The following is a 22200-nucleotide window of genomic DNA, read 5'->3' as shown; positions in this document are numbered from 1 at the left end:
TGGCTGTTGCACTCCTGCTGGAGGGAGAACTGGCACTGCGACACTGTTGTATGCATAGGAATGCTGGGATGTGTCATCGTTCACGAAGCACCATGACACTTCGTAGACGCCTCGGACACTTCGAAGCACCTTTCCTCAGGGTGGGGGGGGGGAGATGAGGAGAGAGGTAGAGGGCGGGACAAGATTCTCCTTCCCCTTTTTTGGCAGTGGTAGGCGAAGCAACCTGACAAAGGCGGTGGATGACAGGCATTGAAAGGAAAGGGGGGGAGGGGCTGACACAGGCTCTTGGGGGTGGGGGATCGCCCCTACCACCCCCACTCTGAATCCACCACTGGTCACAGTGTTTAATCTTATTGTATTGAAGCAACACATAATGACTTATCTTTTTCTTAGCATTATGCAGAAACAAGTTTTATTTATAATTGCAAAATTCTGCTATGATGTACACCCGTGAGCAAAAGTGTACGGACCATGGGAGTGCGTGCCAAAATGCATCAACCTGCCATCTGCCGACGCGATGCCCGTTGTCGAGAGGGGTGCTAAAGCAGCGGTGTGCATGCATGTCCCGTCATATCTGCTGGCCTGTCCAGTAGCTTTGCCTGGCGTGGTTACGGTACTCATTAGCTAAACATTTACTGGTTGTCGATTTCTCTGCTCCGTCAGATCTGCACCATTGTTTTACGTTGCGGCTGCGCTGACTCGCACATCCGATGCGTATTGCTATTTTTTTCTTCAATTTGTTGCATGGCGCACTGCCTTCTCTGATGCCTTTAGATGACTTGCGCAAAATGACTTGTTTCTTTCTGTGGTGTTCTATTATCGCAAACGGTTCCCATGTTTGCTGCTGCATATTGAAGCACGGCATGTCGAAGTGCGACAAAAAAAAAAAAAAGCAAAACACACCAGTCGGGTGAACTAGTCCAGCTGTACGTAAAACTATGGTGCCGATGTGAGAGAGAGCAGAGAAATCGACACCAAGTTGTCGTTTAGTTGATGAGCACTGTAACTGCATCAGGCAGTGCTACTGGGCAGGCCAGCACATATGATGGGACGCGCATGCGCGCCGCTGCTTTAGTGCCTCTCGACAACAGGCGCCGCGCCAGCAGATGTGTCGATGCACTTTGGCAGGCGCTCCCATGGTCCGTATACTTTTGCTCATGGGTGTACAATATTATGGAATGTAAAAAGTAGCAAAGGGCCACTAATGCTGGAGGACTGACAAGGTCAGCGTTAACTCTGCGACAGTTTGTCGTCTGTTTCTTCTTTATGTCATTTGTTTATGTCCTGCAAGTGAGTAAACTTTTGTTGTGAAATGTAAAACGGGTGAGTGAGATCCGTTTATGAAGGTTTTGTTTTAGAAATGGTTTATTTGTGCAGCCATATCCACGTTTTAGGCCAAGATTCGCTGAATGCCAGCAAACACAAGCCTCACAGACACACATACCGGGTGTGTTCCCATTCTGGCCACCATCGTAACAGTCTACGCTGACAGCGTAGAGCCTCGGTTGTCTGAGTAATGAAATACATCTGGATTACGTCTGTGTGATGTGAAGCAGCCTCACGTTGACAAGAGAATGCCAAGAAAAATGAACAGCATTGATATTTCTTTAACTTCTTTCACATTTGAATCTATGACAAAGTGAACATACTTTACACTAACTGCATAAGATGCATAAGAAAGCGTATACTTGCTGGCAGGCCACCATACCGGTGAGACCCAAGCAGTCATCATCTTGTTTGGACAGCAAAGTGGACTCCTTTGATTTGTCTCTGATGCTGTGCCTTTATCCCTTGGTTCATTCCTTCCTTGTAAATTACCTTTTCTTTTTAGGTGGCGAAGCTGTTAGTCTTCTGTTTTACTTCATTTTATGTCAGGTCCTTGCGTCAGTTCATCCTCATCATCAGCCAATTGTATGTCCACTTCAAAACAAAGGCTTTTGCCAGTGATCTCTGATTTACCCTACCTTGTGTGAGCCAATTTAATTTTATACCTGTGAACTTCGTAATTTTGCACTCTACCACTCGCTGCTGTCCTCGGCTTAATTTTCTATCCCCCTTTATCCATTTCATTGCTCTAACTGACCACTGCTTCTCTGTCCTATGCATTATGTGCCTGGCCCAGGTCCACTTCTTACGCTTAATGTCAGTTAGAATGTCGGCTACCCCTGTTTGTTCCCTGAGCTCTCCTCTCTCTTGATCACTTTATGATACGTCTATCATTTTCAGTTCTCTTGCACACTGTGTGGGGCTTCACTTTCTTTTTGAAATTTCTTTGTTATCGTACAAGTTTCAGCCCCATATGTTAGAACTGGTAGTATGTAATGATTGTGCACTTTTTGATTTAAGGAAAGTGGCATGTCATGATTTGGGGATGCTTGCCATATATGCTCCAGCATATCCTTATTTTTTAGTGTATTTACTTTTCGTGAGTTCCCCTGTTAGTAATTGACCTAAGTGTACATACTCCTTTACAGACTCCAAAGGTTGGTTGCCAGTCATGAACTCTTTCTCCTTCGCCAGGCTTGAAACAAAGTATTGGCATAAAAAAAACTACACAGAAAAAATGGACAGACCACTTTTTCCATGTAGGCACCATTTTTTCCGTGGCCCCTTTTCTGCCTGGCATATCTGGTACGGCCTTTCTAACCTCATACGTAGTGGCAGGTTAAATTCCATGTCTTGTTGGACTGATTTCACTCGAGGATGGATTACTTATCTATTAACTGTCCTAGTAGGAGTCCTCTGCCACCTTTACTGTGTCATTGAAATTGGTGATTACACTGCCCTGCTTATCTTCTAGTGTGTTCCTTGCTGAAGAATTTCCTTTTAGCTGTTTTGATGCTGCGGCCTTATTAAAGGGGCCCTGCGACACTTTTTCGACTGCCTTATTTAGCATTGCAAATGTGTGTAGTAATGAATGCCGAGACGAACGCAAAAAGGATTATACGAATTGATGCACGGAAAGTGAAGTTATTAGTTCTCAAAGTTCAAAACACAAGCAGACGACGACGAGAAATGTTTTTTTTTGCATTTCACTCTCCTGCTGACGTCAAAGGCCGGTTCCAATCACCGTGCGCGTATTATAAAGACATACCGGAAATGTCACCTCCTGGTGGCCTTCACACAGTACATTGCTACCCCTCTTTTTGACGGCGTTGTTACCATGCTTACGACAAACCATGTGCGTCAGCTAGCAGACGCTCCCATGATTTGTCGTGTAGGGCACAAAATGAGTCTGGAATACCTAACAGACCTCGAGCGCGAGCTCTTGCGACACAGCGATTGCTTGCATGTCGTGCACGTCATTGCAAATTGAAAGTGCGTCGCTGAGCCCCGCGCAACACGAGGATGGCTCCATGGGCCCAGACGGAACGCTAACGCCCGATGACGCGGAAGGCGCCGGCTGGTAAGCGTTCGGAATTTTTTTTTTCGTTGACAGCATCGTGCCGAACTGAGCGTTGCGTGTTTCGCAGGTGCCGGTGTGGCCGGTGTCCCTCAATGCCGCAAAAGGCAAAACGCGGAAGAGTATCGTTTGATTACCATTCCGCAGTGCACCTAGCGTCGTGTTCATTGTTTTGAAAATATATCAGTTAGAAACAGGAATCATTTGTTTCTGAGAAAGCATAAAAAGGGGTTTTGTTCCTCTTAGGGCTTGGTAATATGGCCTAGCTACCACCATATGAATATTGCACATCATGTGTCGCGTCAAGCCAATAAAAAACGAACGGTCTTTGTCGTCACTGTCACATGAAATCGCGTCACTTCCTGTAACAGAAATAGCCGGTGTGTGTCGCCATAGTCCGAAATCAAGGTAGTTTATCCCGTGAATTAAAATCATAACCGCTTCGATTTCGGCGTTGCCACTTGCGCAACAATATCGGTGCACAGTACCAGAACTGATGAAAAAGACATGCTCAAATTGTGTCGCATTCCTTCTGTCACTGGCTTTCTTCCTGCTGGTCGGCTTTCATAGCTCAGCAAATTCTGTATTACATCTTGAGTTAGCCACTTCCGTCTGTTGTCATCTCTCTATTAACCCCTTGTGGTTTGAAACATTTACCAACCTTCCATCTATTCTGATCAGAAAAAAAAAAAAATGGAAGCTCAAGTAAAAGAAGTTCACTTACTCCTTTAGAGATAGTTTGCCAGGCAGTGCCAGACCACGGACTGCTGCGGCCGCGTTGCGTTGTCGGGAAGGGCCCGACAATGTATCGTAAAGGGCTAAGAATTTTGTGGTTTAGGAGAGCTTGCTTCTTGTCTTAGTGCTTCTCCTGCGACTTCAGTTGCATCTTCAGAATTCGGTCTAGTTACGGTTTCATTCATTCCCTTTGTCATTATTTCCTTCTTCTTCTAAAGCTTCATATTTGTTTTCAAGGGAAGTCCTAAAGACATGCCTTTTTTTCTGACTATCTAGGTTGGCCTTTTTATTAGGGATTAATTTTGCTCTTGTTCCTTGTTCGCTCTTATGATTAAGGGCTATCCTCGACTTCACTAACATATGATCACTACATTTGACCTTGCCTATTACTTCTGTGTGCTGTACTATGCTTGGATCCCCACACATTATGATATATATTTCATTCTTTGTTTTTCTATAGGACTTTTCCATGTCCACTTCCTATTTCTATGCTTTCTAAAGAACGTGTTAGTTGCACGGAGTCAATTTAGTTATGCGAATTCCACTAAATTCTCTCCTTTGTTATTCCTTGAGTTGACACCATAGTGACAGGTTGCTTCTTCTCCTTTCCGTTTTCTTCCTACTTTTGAATTATTGAAGTCTCCCACAACTATGGCGTACTGGGTATCCACCTTTTGCTATGCTAATTCAACATTCTCATAGAATTGTTCTACTTCACCATTACTGCTGGACATGAAAGTGTAACCCTGTAGTATTGTCATGTCAGTTTATCTCTTAGTTTATTCAGTTTTATCGTGAGGCTTCCTACCCTTTCATTGATACTGTAGAATTTTTCAGTGTTGCCTGCATTGACTTTGTGAATTAGAAAGCCCACGTCATACTCTTCCTTTTCAGGGAGGATGTGCCCATTTGTTGGTACCGTACATGCTTCCTGAGCTTGTGTGACCTCACTAAGGTGAATGATATCCCTATAAACGCCTTCAAACTCCTGTAGTAACTCTACTAGTCTAGCTTTGCTTGACAGGGTCCTTGTGTTGAAAGTTCCCTTGTTCAGTTGCTTGTGGCAGCCTGTTCTGATCCAGAGATGATTAGCATCCACCGCTGCTTTAATAGTCACCGCCACTGTGGCTAGATGTTCCTCAGCTGTTGGAGTCTGAGGGTCAGGGCGAGCTTCATTTGGAGGTATCACGATTATATGAACTTTATTGGCACAAAATATGTTTTTGTGGCTTGTGTGACTTCAGTCATAGTTACAGAGTGTATGAAGCAAATGATGGGATTAATAGTTGACGGTGCTTGTTATAAAACAGCAACTACTACCCTTTTCAGGCTTTGGCCCATCAGAAAAGCCTCATCGAAAGCCTTCACCATGCCATCTCTTGATGCTGACCATGGAGCTCGTGTGTACGATCATATCATACAGTCTGAATCTGACAAGAACCTCTACCAAGGCCTTGAGCTTAGCAATGGCATGAAAGTGCTGCTGATAAGTGACCCAACCACAGACAAGTCTGCTGCTGCTCTGAATGTCCAAGTGGGTCAGTGGTCCTTGTTTATTGTAGATGCCTTTTTGTTGCTGCTAAAACTTACTTTCCGTAATCCCTGGTGTTCTCTGGTGCTGTTTTGCTGCCGTTGTGAACCAGCTAGTCTTGATTAATATCAAAATGTTTTACAGAGGCTCATTGGCCTTAGAAATGTGTGTTGTCTATCCTAAAGGATACCTGCCCATGTAATTCTCTGTGTTCATGATGTTTATGACATTTGTGATAATCAAGCCTTTTGTTTGAATAGTTGCATCCCTGTCCTTTCGTAACATCATGTACAGCCGCCTAAATATTCAACTATTGTGCGTGAGTGCCGACTTTTTTGTGCGTCAGCGCCGCACGACGGAGCCAAGTTGCAAACAGGGCAAGAGTAAGCGCAAAAAAAGAAGCATTTGCATCGCCAGATAACAAATGAACGATCCACATTTGTCGGCTTATCTCATGCGCAGGGGCGTGTGTAAGATACGAGCAAGACGCGCTGCCTGTTCGTCTGATGTGAGTTAATGCAGGGTGACGTTCTCATGAAGGAACAGCCAAGCAGACGATGGGCCCAGCTGAGCGCATTTCGTGGGCATGCACTTACTCTCGCCCTGTTTGCAACTTGGCTCCGTCGTGCGGCGCTGACGCACAAAAAGTCTGCGCTCACGCACGGTACTTAAAGATTTGGGCGGCTCTACCTGTAAGCAATCAGAAAGCCAGTATGCAGACATGTCTATTTTGCTCTAGTATGGTGCGAAGCCACGAAATGAGGGGATAATGTGCACTCTCAATTAAAGCTTGATGTAAGATTGACCAGTTAGAGCACAAAACCCTGCAGGATTTGTTCTCTATGTTCAGGTTCAACCTTTATTGCTACAAGGAAAAAAATAAACTGGATGGACTCCAGGGCTAGAAGTCAGGCAGTTATACTGGGTCCCTGAAGACCCTTCCATTGGTATCATGAGACGTTAACTGTACAACTATGAAGCTAGTATGGAGTTGGTGGAAGAGGGATTTCACAAGCACTCTTTGCAGATGGGAAAAAATCTGCACTGTTTGTGGGGTCTAACAAGCGCAGCTCTTGGAACACACGGACACAGTCACGCTTTCCAGCAAACGAACATATGGACATTTACCTATTAACAGCTTTTACAAATGGTGAGCTCGCCAGCCGAATCTTAGAAATAACTGAACATTCAAATAACCCTATATAATGAAAGAACGTGAGCTTGGGCATGTTGGTAATCCATCTTAACACCTGTAGCGCACAGAACAGCTTTATTGGCATATAATGCCAATAAAGTTGTTTTATTGGTATAAAATGCCAATAAAACACACAGAGAACATAACACATACTAACAGAACACACACAATGTACCGCTAATGCGACATCGCCGACGTTCGACTTGCCACTGTAGTCCATGGGAACGAGCCGCGGTATTGCACCCACGGACCTCCCCGAGAGCCAGCTGTCGCCGACCACGCCAAACCCCAAAAGAGAGAAAGAGCTCTTCCTTATGTGCCTTTATAACCTTGCTCCCCGCCAGGCAGCGCCACCGCGCGAGCACAGCACCGTCTCTCACTTGGCAACGAAATTAACTATGACGCATGGGCGCCATGGTGGTTGTAACAACTTTATTAAGAACTCTGGCAAATTCGTGGCCTGGGCCGCCCCCGAAGAGGACCGGAGACCCTGTCTCCTCGCCGCCTCACGGGCTTGCTGGATGGCCCACAATTGATCTTGCAGGTTTGAGCTGCGCAGCGCGGCCGTCCACCGCGCTGCAGCTTCATCTGGGGAGACTGCATGTTCTTCGCCTATAACCACGCATTCCCAGAGAATGTGCCTAAGAGATGCGTGAGTCCAGCCGCATAATTTGTAGTTATCGTCTGAATAGACGTCTGGGGATATCCTCCTGAGGTGAACGGGGTTGGGGAAGGTCTGGGTTTGTAATTGCCTCCAATCTACCGATTGGGCCTGTGGAGATAGGTTTAGCACAAAGCTTACCCTACGAGGCGACCGTGAAGGGATGCGATGTTCCCCACTGCCGCAGCGAACAAGGACGCTACGGTCGGGTTTGTCGACTCCGGCACGGCGCAGAAAAGGCACTCGAAGCAGGATGTCAACAAACAACACGGGTTTATTAACCTAAGATGCAGCACAGCACGACAGTCACGGGCTTGCAGGCCGTAAAGGGAACTCCGCAAAACTGATCGAGTACGCTTGCCAGCGGCGCTACGACTATCACACAAAGGGCAGCAGTTGAGCACGCGAACGAGAAGCCGCCTGCTAGAGCAGCGCGTCAACCTCTCATGCTAGCCTGGGAGCACCTGACGCGGGAAAGCCCGCGCCAGACAGAAATGAGCTCAAGGGGGAAGGGGGGTTGTCACTGGCGGCCAATGAGGACAGGCGTTGCGCAGTGACGTAAGCTAGCTTGGTGGCGTGAGTATGTGAGCATGTCGAGGCATGCCCGGATGCGTGCCCGTGCGCCGGGAAGCCGACGCATGGCTCGCACCAGACAAAGAGGCCTGGCGCTGCCGCCGTGGTCGCCATACTGCCGATTAACGGCGGTCCCCGGCGCTCGAGCCGCACGGGGCCAACACACGCGCTAGCTGGGGAACGAGGCGCCAAAGGGGAGGGCGCGCTAGATTCCCACACGCCCTGTCGAGTTTGGGGCTTGGGGGGGGATAAATACACCTGGATTTTTGATAAAATTTTGTAATGTCACAGTATCTAGTCATTTGGTCTCTCTCTGTTCAGCCCTCCTCTGGATTTCCATCCCCTGGAGAGGACCTTTCTACAAAAAGCGCGGAACGTGAGACCTCACGCTACGCGATGGACCTCTCCATTGAGGTTGGGTACGGGGGTGTGGGGGGACGGTATGAGCCGGGAACCATATAATGTGTCGTTCCTCCATCTCGTCAGAGGTGATACAATTCGCGTTCGCTTTGAGGATAGCCGCGGCCTCTGGTGAAATTCTGCCTTGTGCATAATTTCTGACCGCCGTCTGCGAGTCACTTATTATATATCTGCAACCGGGGCAAACGATGGCTAGGGCGATCGCCACTTCTTCCGCTGCCTCGGGGTTTTTGCCGCGTACACTACATGAGCTGACCAATTGTTTATCAGTATTGAGGACTGCCACTGCGAATGCACATCGATCCGCATATTCTGCTGCGTCTACAAACAGCGCTTCCTTGTCCCTACCGAATGCTTGTAGTAAAGACCTGGCTCTACTCTCTCTTCGACCCTGATTGAGTTCGGGATGCATGTTCTTAGGTAGGCTAGCCACCTGCAGCTTTTCTCTGATCAAGCTGGGGAGGGATGTCTTGTCGCCGTGCTGCTTGTGATAGGCTATCTCCAGTTTGTCCAGGATGCTCCTGCCCATTCGTGTCCTGGTTAGTCTCTTGAGTTGCGAGATTTGTTGAGCCTCTATCAACTCTTCGAGCGTATTGTGGATGCCCAGCTGTATTAGAAGTTCCGTGCTTGTGCTATCAGGAAGGCCCAGCGTCATCTTCTGTGTTCTTCTAATTAGAGTGTTAAGCTTGGCCTTTTCTGCAGTTTACCAGTTGTGGTAGGCGGCCACGTAGGTTATGTGACTAATGACGAAGGAGTGTATGAGTCTGACGACACTGGCCTCCTTCATACCGCAATGCCTGTTGGTGATTCTTCTGATGAGCCTCATTGTGTTCGTGATTTTAGTCTCTAGATTCCGGATCATTGCTCCGTTGGCGCCGTTGGATTCTATGATGAGTCCGAGCACCGTTATCTGCTTGACCCTTGGTATTTCGTTTCCTTCTTTGGTGCGTTCGCAAATGTCTTCGTGCTCAGCATGCCGGATGTAACACTTGTGGGGCCTTCCCTTAAGCGTCGGGCGGTAGAGGAGAAGTTCAGATTTTTCTGGCGAGCAGACAAGACCGGTTCCTACGAGGTACTGTTCCACTACCTCAACCGCGGTCTGTAGCCGCTGCTCGATTTCTCCGTCGCTTCCCTCGCATACCCAAATCGTAATGTCGTCTGCGTATATGGCGTGATGCACTCCCTCTATGGCATTTAGGCGTTCGGGGAGGCCGATCATAACGACATTAAAGAGCATCGGCGAAATGACAGAGCCTTGTGGTGTGCTGACGCTGCCCATACTCCTGTCTTCTGATGCGAGTTTGCCCAGCGTTAACGAGACACTCCTGTTAGTGAGGAAATCCTTAACGTAGTTGTACGCTCGCTTGCCTAGATTTAGTGCGGCCATCTTGCGTAGTATGGCTGCGTGAGCTGCGTTGTCGAAGGCTTTCTTGAGGTCTAATCCTAAAATGGCCCTGGTACCTCTTGTCTTATTGTCAAGTACCTGGTGTTTGATTTGCACGATTGCATCCTGCGTGGAGAGATGAGCTCGAAACCCGAGCATGGGGTCTGAATATGCTTCGATGTCGTCCAAGTGTGCGTTGATACGACTGAGGAAGGCGTGTTCCATCAACTTTCCGACGCACGACGTAAGGGATATGGGGTGAAGGTTGTCAAGATTTGGGGGTTTTCCGGGCTTGGGGATGAGCACCATTTTCGCTCTTTTCCATTGGTCAGGTATGAATCCTCGGGTCCAGCGTTCGTTGATGTACTTGGTCAGTTCGGAGATGGTCTCTTTGTCTAAGTTACGAAGGGCCTTATTGGTTACGCCATCCGGTCCCGGGGCCGATTTGCTATTGAGCTTTTGCAGAGTGGCCCAGATTTCCGCCTCGTCAAAGCCTCTGTCCAGAGAGGGGTTGGGTTTTCCCGTGTATTCCACGAGTGGAAGAACCGGGTTCTGAGGGGCGTATCTGTCGCAGAGCTCAGAGAGGATTTCTTCTTCGGCCTTGGTGTGTGTGTGTATTATCCTGCGCATGGTTTCCCTATGTGTTGTCGTGGTCTTGGTCGGGTCTAGCAGATGTCTGAGCAGGCGCCACGTGTGACCGGTGCCAATCCGTCTGTCCATCGTGTTGCAGATCTCGTCCCATTGCTGTTTACTAGGAGTTCTGCAGTGTTCTTCAATTTGTTTGTTGAGTAATGCAATGCGTTTCCTCAACTTCCTGTTGTGTCTTTGTTTCTGCCACCTGGCCTGTAATGATCGTTTGGCCTCCCACATGTGCACCAGGCGGCTGTCTATCTTATCGATGGGAAGTTCTGGTGCCACGGTCTTTGTAACATCTTTGACGTCAGCCATAACTTTTTCGGCCCATTGTTTGATGTCCGTGATGGGTTCGTGCGTCATTCCGGCCCTATTCTGACCGAACTTATCCCAGTCTGTCCATTTGAACGTTTTGTTGGTTTCTATTTCTAAAGTATCCGATAATTTAGTTTCAAGAATTTGTGGTCGCTACCAAGGTCTTCGAACGTGTTTTTCCAACTTGATCCTCTCGTGTTCTTCACTAATGTTAGGTCGGGCGTGGTGTCTCTTGCAAGCCCGGTTCCCATTCTTATGGGGTAGCTGGGGTCGGTGATGAGAGTAAGGCCTGTCTCCTGTATGTCTTGCCATAATGCCTGGCCTTTGGCTCTCGTGTAGGCGTAACCCCACGCTCCGTTTGGGGCATTAAAGTCTCCCCCGATTAGTAAAGGGTGCGAGCCCGCAAGGTCGACGGCCCTCCTAAATAGGGTTAGGAAGCGCTGTCGTATGTGCGCAGGGTTGCTGTATAGATTGAGGATGAACGTGCTGGATTGGCTTTTGCTTTTGGGTATAATTTCTACGAATACATGTTCAACTTGCGCTACTGTAATGTCATGACGAATGACCTCTAAGCCTTTCCTGACCAAAGTAGTTACCGCGCGGTTCTCCATAGAGGAGGGACCAATGGCTTGGTAACCTGGAAGTTTGGCTAATTCGTGTGTCTCTTGTAACATTATTACGTCTGGTTTCGATTTGCTTTTAATGTATTGTTGCAGGATCAGTTTTTTAGCGGTGTAACTCCTGCAATTCCACTGCCAAATTGTTAGCTCGCCTCTTTTACGGCGTTTGCCTATTTTGTTCTGTTCGTGAGGTGGAGGACCGGGGAGTGGTGGACTGAACGACCCCAGATACTGCTGCGGTGCTTGTAGCGGCGTTTTGGAATTGATTAGATGCGACCCCAGTTGTGAAGGCCCCTGCAGTAGTAACTGGCTGCAGTTTGGCTACCCTGAGACTTAAGGTGGCTACATTATTTTCGAATTTGTCAAGTCTCGACATTATGGTCGAGATCGCCAACGTGAGGTTACCGACGGCTTCTGCTTGGTCTTTCAGTGCACTTTGCATTTCCGTTAATTTCTGCCCTAGATCGGCAAGCTGTGATCCGGTTTGGCTGATAACTGCCGGAGCCTTTCTCTTAGGTGGCGGAGGGTTGTCGTCTTCCTCCATGCGATTATCGGGGGTTTCTGCAGCGGCCCCTCCATGTGAACTACTTGGGCGGGGGGATGTGTCTGCCTTCCGATTATTCTTAAGCTCCTGAATTTCTCTCGTGAGATTTGCGATTAATTCCCGTAACTGCGCATTTTCCCGTCTCATTTCTGCCATTTCTCTAAAAGCTGCAGTCTCCCCAGATCCGCCGCGGCGCGATGAGCCTTTGACCACGTCTACGCAGCCCACCTTGTAGGTGTCATGCGGCAAAAACTTTACAGGGGGGATAGCACTCCCACAAGGAAAAAAAAACTGTCAAACTTTTTTTTCGGTCACCATGTCTGAAAAGTTGTTATGTGTGGGCAAGAGTCATGCTACTCTGTGGATCATCGCTAATGTGACTGACTGGTGTCAAAAATAGCAGATGACAGTTAACATAATAGAACCATACCTTTAAAATGTCTTCATGCTTTATGTACTTAAATGACACTGTGCTGATAAGTGGTAAACAACACAATCAATACAGTTTAACCCACTTCTAACAATCCTGTAAACATATTGAGTACCCAGATATATGTGCGCATGTGTATCCGTGAGGCTGCCGGGTGGTATGACTGCAAGTGTTTTTAGTTGGCACCAAATCAAAGTGCTCAAAGCTGCTTGACCTGTTACAGCTTGTCTCACCGATAAAGCATCTTAAAAAAACCCCAGGGGGCTACGGTGCTCGGCTGCTGACCGGAAGGTCGTGGGTTTGATCCCAGCCCCGGTGGTCACGTTTCGATGAAGGTGAATTGCTAGAGGCCTGTATAGGGTGTGTTGTCAGTGCACGTTATTTAAGAAGACCAGATGGCTGAAATTTTGAGAGCCCTCCACTACGGCGTGCCTCATAATCGTACCATGGTTTTGGCACGTAAAACCTCGGATATTATTATTACTAGTATTATGTCGTGTTTGTGGTACATAAAACACCAGACTTCAATTTAATTCATCAATAAGGTAACTCCTTATATATAATTGGTTGCTGAAAAATGTAATTCAATTACAGTGAGTGTTACCACTTAGAAAAACTGATCGTCTACAAAAATGACAAAAAAGGTAATTGATTACTAGTAATCGATTTCAAGTAATTTGTTATGTGTAAGTCTGAGCTGCTGTGGTGGCTTTGTGACTGTGGTTTTGCCTACTAAACACATGGCCACAGGTTCTATTTCTGGCCACAGTGGCTGCATTGTCATGGGAGTGAAATGCCGGAACGCCTGTGCACAGCCGCGACCACGTCTGTGTAGAGCGCGCGAGCAGCCGGTTTTTGCTCTGCGGGGTGACACTTTGAGGCAGTTTCGGGCTCTGACGTGGTCAGCCTGACTACTAGGCTGCGCATGCTTCTGACCAGCACCTCCTCTCTTTCTGTGCCTGGGCAAAGGAGAGGAGCGCAATGGGAACCGATCATCGGTGTTAGTGTGCCTTTGAGCCGCTAGGTGCCACCACTGCAATAGACCCGGAGTCGCGTCGTCGCTCGCAGAAATGAATGCCATGGCTGCATTCGAAACGGCTATATGGTTCAGTTTTTGGCTGTATTCGCGTTTAAAGTATAATGGAAACTTGTAAACGGGAATCATGATGCACTTGTAGGCAACCAGCCCTTTTCAAAGGCATGTGTCATTCGCGGCTATTTGATCGAGACGTTCGCGCATCGTCTGCTAGGCCGATACCAGAGAGTGCATGCCAGTGATGCGTGGAAAATTGTTTTGTCACGGTTACGTTCCCTTGACTGAGAGTCAGTTTTTGACTGTCTGAAAGTGGATATTTTTTGAAAGCAGCATTTGCCAGGAGCTAATACTGAAAGCTTGGGCGCTTAAAGTTCCCCGATGCGTGCTGCCGTCTGCTGGTGTAGCACACTACACGCAAGCCTGGAGTCCATGCGCTAAATAGCTCGAAACTGTCAATAGACTACTTCCAGTGCCAATAAATAGACCCTGCTTCCTGTGTCAATAGACTGCTTCCAGGGATATACGTGATCACCCGTTCCCTTCGTAAAGCTTTTGAGAATTACATTTGTTGCTACCGAGTGAAAGCAGCAGCTCATGCCATAAAATGAGGAACTATGCCAAGTTATTCCGCCATTTCAGAGCTTAAACCAGTTAACTCGTGGTGGTACAAAAAACAAACAAAAACAGCTGCATATGCCCCGCGCTTCCTGCAACATTGACCAATGTGTGTGAACAGACGCTGTTGTTCAAGTCTATAAAGTCGTAGTGCTGACTCTCAACTTGAGCCAATGTGATAGGCGTGAAAAATGCGGCCTGTTGTCAGTTGCTTGAGCTTGTCTTTGTATTTGTTGACGGATTGTTGTAGCCTCAGTGTCTGTCCCCTCAGCTATCTTTCTTTGCTCCTTCATTTGGCTTTTTCGGTAGCGAGCAAAGTAGAGGCCGAATGGCTGTTGGCCTGGACACTTTTGTCGCATGAGGCAGCCTGCTCAGCCTTGTGCATGCATTCATTGTGACACTGTACATGATAATTGTCGGTTGTTTCGCCGGTAGCGAATGTGATGTCCATGGGCTCCGATTCTTCGGCTTTGGGACCTGATGTCATTGCTACACATGGCAGCAGTCGCGTGGCAGCTTTGCTACTGGTACATGCATTCGTTCACTGTTCAGATGCAGCACGGACATGTTTAGTGATATTTGCCATCATAAGCATGTGCAGGGTTCGCCTTTAGGGGGGGGGGCGAAGGCAGGCAAAGGTTCATTGCAGCGCCCCCCCCTCCCTATTAAGTCAGTGTATGGGGCAGACCTTGTCCCCCCCCTCTCTGTGCATGCTTATGCTTGCCATGCTTGGTTCATTTGTTACCTTGGGCTGCAAACGTGAGGGGTAGTCTGCAAAGACTGACGCTACTGCATCCTTCTTAAGCCGCTGCTTCTTATATTGTATGAAATCTTTGAGTCAGAAATGACGGCTACATATTTTAATGTAGTTTGAAGATGTATTAGGAGACCAATTATTCCGTCTAATTACTGCAAGCCACTTCTCCCGAGCACCAGCGGCAGCTGGAATTTCATAGAACGGCAGCCGAACAATGTCTTAAGGCGAAAGCCTTAGGTGCCTCATCAAATGCGAAAATTTACTGTCGGCGGTGTCAACACGAGTAATGCAAGAAAATATTATGACATGATGACGTCATCATATGACGTCACAGATAATAAAATTTTGTGACATCATCGTGACGTCACATAACTTGACGTTGTCATATTTTATCATTGCTTGGTCAAAATGGGCCAATCACGGAGGCAGTGCATAACCAAGCTGAGGCACAGAAAACTTGCAGCGCCTCCGATCCTCGAGGCTGTAAGATGTAGGCTCAGGGCCAAGGGTCGGCTGAAGCCCTCAGAAAGTACACCAAAGCAGAGCGAGGAAAAACACCTTTACTGGGCGGAGTCCTGGGCTCGACTGCCGGCCGCCGTTCCACCGTGAGCGCGCGAGCGCGTGAGCCTGAGCTACGTAGCGTCTTCCTTATCCAGAGCGAAGGGCAATACCCACACAGAAAACCACGTTAAATGCAGAACTATCTCGGAGGGAGGCACGAGATGTTCAGTACATTGACTGGGAAACAAAAGATGAATTTCGCCTTTCAGTCGTCTTAGGTGAATTCATAACGGTTCCTGTGAATTTTTTTTTCTTTATCAAGAAAGGGAAATAAAAAAGACAATTGTGATTTCTTTCCGTTCCATTTGCAGAGTGGAACACAACAGTATGACATACTAAGGCATGCGGATGACGTGGTTGCAGTAGCCTAAAATAGAAAATAAAACGTGAATGCTATCAAACTCAAATGCAAATATTGAACTGGCAGCATGGCCTGAGAGACCGCCTGCGGAGTATGTACAGTGGGGATGGAAAGAAACACAAACATGTGGCATCTACATTTCTTGCTGTTTCGCATTTATTTTGAAGTAGTTGTAGCCTGGATGATTGATGAAAAGACGGAGTCATCCATGATACAATCAAAAACCATCTAGCATCTTTTTATTGCCACCACGGTCAGAGTGTGATGAAAACAGCGCGCCCGTATGTTCGCGTTTCTTTCCATCCCCCTGTACCCGTGAAAGCCTGCGAGAAGCACGAATGAAACTGAACTCTGATGCAAACACGAATTCGTGAGCTTCGTAATACGTGCGGCCATTCAGCGCCAGCTTATCGTAGTCTACTCGCACAGTGCCACCACGCGGCAGCGGCGAGCAGAGGCGGAGCGCGCGCTCGACGGCCTGAGGAGAGAGTTTGCCCAGTCACTGAAAAAATAGAGGCGCTCTCCTGACACACCACATCAGAGCCCGAAACTGTCTCAAGGTATCACCCCGCAGAGCAAAAACCAGCTGCTCGCGCACTCTACACAGACGTGGCCGCGGCTCTACTTAGATATAGGCGCACACTAACAAACTCCAGGTGGTCAAAATTAACCCCACCGTGGCATGCCTCACAGTCGTATTGTGGTTTTCGCACCTAAAACCTCCCTGCTTTATGGGCAATTTTGATTAGTGTATGTAAGTATTAGTGATTAATGTATATATGCTACAGGACCCGTCACGGTGGTCTAGTGGTTATGGTGCTCGACTGCTGACCCGAAGGTCGCGGGATTGAATCCTGGCTGTGGTGGCCGCATTTTGATAGAGGCGAAATGCTGGAAGCCTGTGTGCTTAGATTTAGGTGCACGTTAAAGAACACCAGATGGTCAAAATTTCCAGAGCCCTCCACTACGGCATTCCTCATAATCATATCGTGGTTTTGGGATGTTAAGCTACAACAGTTAATATAATTATTATACACACTACAGGTTTTACTATGTGTATGCTCATGTTAGTGCATATTGGGGTACTGTTATGTCTGTTGAGTTGAGGTGTTGTAAAAAGCAAAAAAAAACCTTGTTTTTCATGTGATTGGTTCTTTATTCGGATATTTTTTGCATTTAGTATGTATTTTCTTTATATGACAACCTGCTGCTGTCTTAAACGAGATTATCAAAACTGTAAAATAAATATCTTGAAAGAGGGTTTATGCTCGTATGTATGTAAGAGGTTCACCTTTGTGCTAGGGATAATTTAAGTGAATGCATAGAACATCCATAATGCAGAGAATCATATCGGTCTTATAGTCCTACATTGCCTACATTCAGTATTAAGCTATCGGCTCTGTGCATTATACCATAGTGATTCATTTTTCAGCCAACAATGACAGTTTGGCATGTTAAAGGGACACTACAGAGAAAAACAATTTTTCTTGTATTAGTAAATTTCTCTTTCACGATACCAAAAACACCACACTTGTACAGTGTACTAGAAGGGGAAGTGTGCCCTGCAGTGCCGGAAAGAGGGTCCTTCTTGCGATGACCGCTCTGCGCTCCACCAGAGGGCGCTGCTGGCCGCAGGAGTGCTACGCTCGCCGCAGTGATAGCTCTGCGAGCGGGTTGCATGGCTGATTTTTTTATCGTTCTGAGTTGTCGTCGCGGAGGCACGGCTTTCAATGCGATTAATCACCACTGCAATGCAACTTAATGATGAAATCTAGCCCTTCCGCATAGGCAGCAGTAGTTTTCTCGCTATAACGAGTGTATACAAAAAGTACCCAATCACAATTAGTGCTGTCGTTCACCAGTCGAGCCTGTTTTTTTTTTAATTCAGAAATATTATCAAGTAGTGACATACCTTCAAATCGTATTAGGTGAATTATAACGCATTAACTCATAGAGCTTACACATCTCTACAATGCATGTGAGTGTCTGCGTTCGGTCATGCGTGTTTATATCTTTTATATTGCTTCGCATGCTAAGCAAACGGGAAGCTTCAAGCGAAGGCATCTGCTTGTTGCTTCAACAACAAAAGACACCAATGTGACAAATGTAATTCTGAACTTTATTTGCAATTCAAAATTTTTTCAGACCAGCTGCTCCTTTTGATTAAACAAAAATATCTTCACAAGGAGACAGAACTTTATCGAATGAATAATATTGTGGTTTCCCACGTAGAAACCCAGAAATTATCAGTTAACCCCACCTGTCAAGAAAGCTGCTCAATTACATCGCCTCAGCTTCAGGCGTTTTGCCTGTTATCTCTTAAGAGTTGCGCTATGGTTGCGCTCCTTCAGTCTTTTCAGCAGCGACTTTGAAAAGTACTTGGGAGCATCCGGGAAAATAGTAGGAATGGCATCCTTTGATAAGAGACCAGCCTCGGAGGATCTCAATCACCTTACCATTGATAGTCGTTTTAAAAGTTGGATGTATGAACTTCGTCGGGACACCACAAACACTGACTAACAACTGAAGAGATGCACAACGGCGGAAAAGAAAGAAGGCGCGAAAACTTATCTGCGCATGCCCATGCAATAGCAGGGGTGAGATGGCTGAAACTGAATTGGGAGCAGTTTTTGGAGCAGCAAAATTTCGATTTTGGAGCAGAAGATCCTTGATTTGGAGCAGTTAGCGACATTTAATTTGTCGTCCTAGGAGCTTGGAAAAACAAATTTGTAGCAGCTTGGAGGGGCAAGTACATATTTTAATTGGCTTACAGTACACATAACACTGAAACAGCCTTCGGAAAAAGTTTTTTTTAACAGATTATCGCTAGGCATGAACTACACTACCTTTTTACATACCATGCGACCTATCTAGCCCATGTAACAAACATATGAAATAATTGAAAAAAGGCTCTGGAAACTAGGCTCACCTCAAACATTTGGGAAAAAATACAAAAAAACAGCATCACACTTATCAAAAAATTGTAAAAAAAATTGCGATTGCACGAGAATTGTAGTTACATAGCAGTAGGCCTTTGCTTAAGATCAGTGATGTGATTTAGCAGATTACTGCTTCATCTGCTTATTTAGCCTTTCAAGCTTCCGAAGAGCTTCCTGTAGGTCAGTGTTGCTCTTTGTCAGGAGAACGTCACAGTAAGCGCCTTCAGCTATCTGCTCGGCAGCACGGTTGGCATAGCGTCAAGAGTACTGCACGCTTTTATAGGACAACAAAAGTGCGCTGCACCGCCATTCGCTGCCACCTCGTGCGGGACCACCTTCAGGAGTGCGGCGCGGGTGCCAAGAAACCTGGCCGCACTAACCATCTCGTCAAATGCGCACGTACGGTACTGCTAGAGTCGCGCTGTTGTAAGCGTACTGTACGCTTTTATTGGGGGACGACAAAAATGCGCATCGCATCAGTTCACTGCCGCCTTCTCGTGCAAAACCACTAGAGCAGGGGTTCTCAAACTTTCTGGCCTTGGGGGAACCCCAACGGCTTTTCCAGAGTGCCTTGGAACACACTTTTTCTTGAGCGTGAAGACAATCCAAAGCAGAGGGGTGGGGGATAACGCCTCTCGACGCGCGCAACCACAGTATTAACACTGCTCGCGTTGACCTATCTTCTACTCTTTAATATTGAAGGCCATCACCGTTGATGCAGAACTCTCCATAATACACAGACTTGCAATTCACCCCCCTGCGCCGCTCTGCGAGTCGCATGCTTCAGGCACTGCGCAGCGTAAGCAACGTGTTCACGCAAACGAAGCGCTGGACGTACGTGCAAAGGTCTGTTTTATTTTTTGCAAAACAAAAAAAAGGAGGCATGCCAGTCGCTCAACGAAACGGCCATCGACCAATACATCGGTTGTAAAGCTAAGCCTAAATGCTCGTGTAGCCTACAGCCGGCACCTAGCAATGCCTCGTACGCGTATGAAAGTGCTTGTTGCGCGTTTTGTTTACAAAACTGACATAGAGCAGTGGCAAATCACCATGTATGAAAACTGTGCCACGTGATCGCCGACGCGCCATGAGCCACGAATAAAGTGCCGATGTGCCCGTTAATGTTGCTTGAACTGGTTTGAATGCTCACAAACATCAGTTACCAGCTCTCCGTGCATTCTGTCACTACGGGTCTGCAAATCGTGCAAGTTTCATGGTGTGCACTAGACGACGAGTCTTTAGTGCTTCTACCACGTGGGTCTGTTGCTGCTCGATGTGCGGATGCGGCGTGCTATGGCTTCATTAAATGCAAAATGCAATGCAAGCTTACTTGTCTAAATAAATAAATCAGTTGCTAAGGGGGGTAAAATGGTAGCGGGTTGCATTCATTCTGGTCACTCGCGGAACCCAGTTTGAGAGCCCATGCGCTGGAGCATCGCAGAGACACGTCACATGCAGAAAGCTAGTTGACGCCGCGTTGACGCAACAAGGTACTCGCCCATGGCAAACGCGCGCGTAGGTGACCACACACAGCAGTGTCAACACGAAAACCGCAGCGACTGGAGGAACACGCTACGCACAACAAAGAACCCGATAGTAAACCCTACTACGCATGCTACTCTATAGATTTTGCTAATCGACAGTAGCACCAGAACACACAGCCTAGCGAGTAGAAGCAGCATGCTCGGTGCACGGCAGTACATTTTTGCGGGGTCACGCATATTTACAACAGTCCAGGCAAGATTATGGCGGCACCATGGGAGCCTTCGTTAGAAAGATGCATAGAAGAAACACGCTTGGGCGCGTCTGTGTTCTGTGAACATCTTATTTTTTGGTATTCCTGGTGCTGCTTGGAAAATCATGTCACTCGGCCTTTTTTCCCCACTGAAGCTGACGTGGGCATCAAAATGCTTGCTTTTGAGGCTGTTTTTGAGCAGTTCGGCACAATTTTTGCAATTTTTATGCTTTTGGAGCAGCTTGGCGCAGGAAAATGGAATCGTATCAAAAATGCGCAATATGCACAGCTGTCTCGCCCCTGAATAGGCGAACCTATCAATCCTGCACGTGTGGGGGTCTACGTGAAAGATAACCGTTGAGGCATTTGATTTCATCTTTATGCAAGTTAATCGACGGTTGGCTCACGCAAACGCCACCACAATTCTCGATATGCCATGCCTCAATCATCAGGCGAGTTTCTTCACTCCTGTGCCTGTACAAAACTGCATTCATCGAATTTTGGCGTGCACTTACACTCTCGACAATGTACAGATAGATTAGAAGGTGAACCTCCGATTAGCGACCTCTTATGTTCCAATAATCTCTGGTTAATGCAGCGGCCCGTCTGCCCTACGTAGAAGCGGCCGCAGCTGAAAGGGACCTTATACACCACACTTGTACGGCAATCAGTGAATTTGTTGGTGTGTCTTACGAAACAAATATCGATCTGCTTCTTGTCTTTTACTCGCTCATTCTTCCTCTGCACAGCGGCACAAGCCTTACCTAGCTTATTGGCAGCCGTGAAAACAACATTAACGCTGTATCTACTTCCTACTTCCTTTAGCCTGTGAGATACGCAATGAATGTGCGGTATACATACCTACAACCAGGGCCGTACCCAGGAATTTTTTTCGGGGGGTGTTTTTGTGTAGAACGGCCAACTTTGGCAACTCGTGGTTGTTGTGAAGGCATGCAAATGTTTGACTGTCACCCGAAAAGTTAAAGAATGAAAAAATTTCGGGGGGTGTAATAACCCCCTCAACCCCCCCCCCCCTTAGTTAGGGCCCTGCTTACAACATGTTTCTTCCTATCGCTTTCTGCAACCATGCTTGGACTTAACATAATGTCAGTGTTTGCACGCCCTATCTTTTTAGAATGAATAGTATTTGCCAACTAGCTCAGCTCTCTGTTATTCTAAACTCGTCTTGAAGTGCCGCTCACAAACAACGCTGCTCTCATCGAGGACTCGATCACCACTCTTGATGTTCCGTGACCATTTTTCCCGGCGATTAGCTTCAAGTGGCACCTAAAACAAGGAGTGCGCCTCTTTAGACGAGCGATAGCCGCTGTTACAATTTAGCACAAAACAGAAGCCGTCTCGCTTGTCCCGCCGTCCCCCTGTAAATTTTTTTTTCATACCCGTAGACAAGCGCAGACACCCCCACCATTTCTTCACTCAAGTACAGCACAATGTGGTGAGAAGTACCGGCGACGAGGCACTGGTCATGCATAAACAAAAAAAACTGATAATGTAACATGTGCTAACACACACGCTCCTCTGGCTCGCAGAGCCCCTAGCGCCTCGAAGCTGTACCCAAGCTGCTTCATTGCTGCGGGAGCCCCTCGCCTCCATTGAAATACGCTGTGCACGGCACACTTAGCCTTCTAGTACACTGTAACGCTTGCTACGAATTTGGTAAGTGAGAAGACGTGCAAAGTGAAAATGTGGGGGCCCTGATGTCATAGATTTTGATGGCGTCTACTAGGCCCT

At 47.2% G+C, this 22200-nt stretch overlaps 1 protein-coding gene across 2 annotated transcripts in view; it reads left to right on the top strand.

Annotated features, from left to right (window-relative positions):
* LOC119379410 (insulin-degrading enzyme) overlaps positions 1 to 22200 on the top strand; it is a 439455-nt gene that overhangs the window by 5319 nt on the left and 411936 nt on the right. For both annotated transcript variants that reach the window (XM_049411974.1, XM_037648727.2), the window contains exon 2: positions 5468 to 5676. In XM_049411974.1, coding sequence (XP_049267931.1) covers positions 5468 to 5676 — 209 coding nt within the window. The remainder of the gene's footprint in view (positions 1 to 5467; positions 5677 to 22200) is intronic.

The sequence above is a fragment of the Rhipicephalus sanguineus genome, chromosome 1 (assembly GCF_013339695.2).
Source record: "Rhipicephalus sanguineus isolate Rsan-2018 chromosome 1, BIME_Rsan_1.4, whole genome shotgun sequence".
NCBI classification, from domain to species: domain Eukaryota; kingdom Metazoa; phylum Arthropoda; class Arachnida; order Ixodida; family Ixodidae; genus Rhipicephalus; species Rhipicephalus sanguineus.
This window is presented reverse-complemented; position numbering and strand designations above follow the sequence as displayed.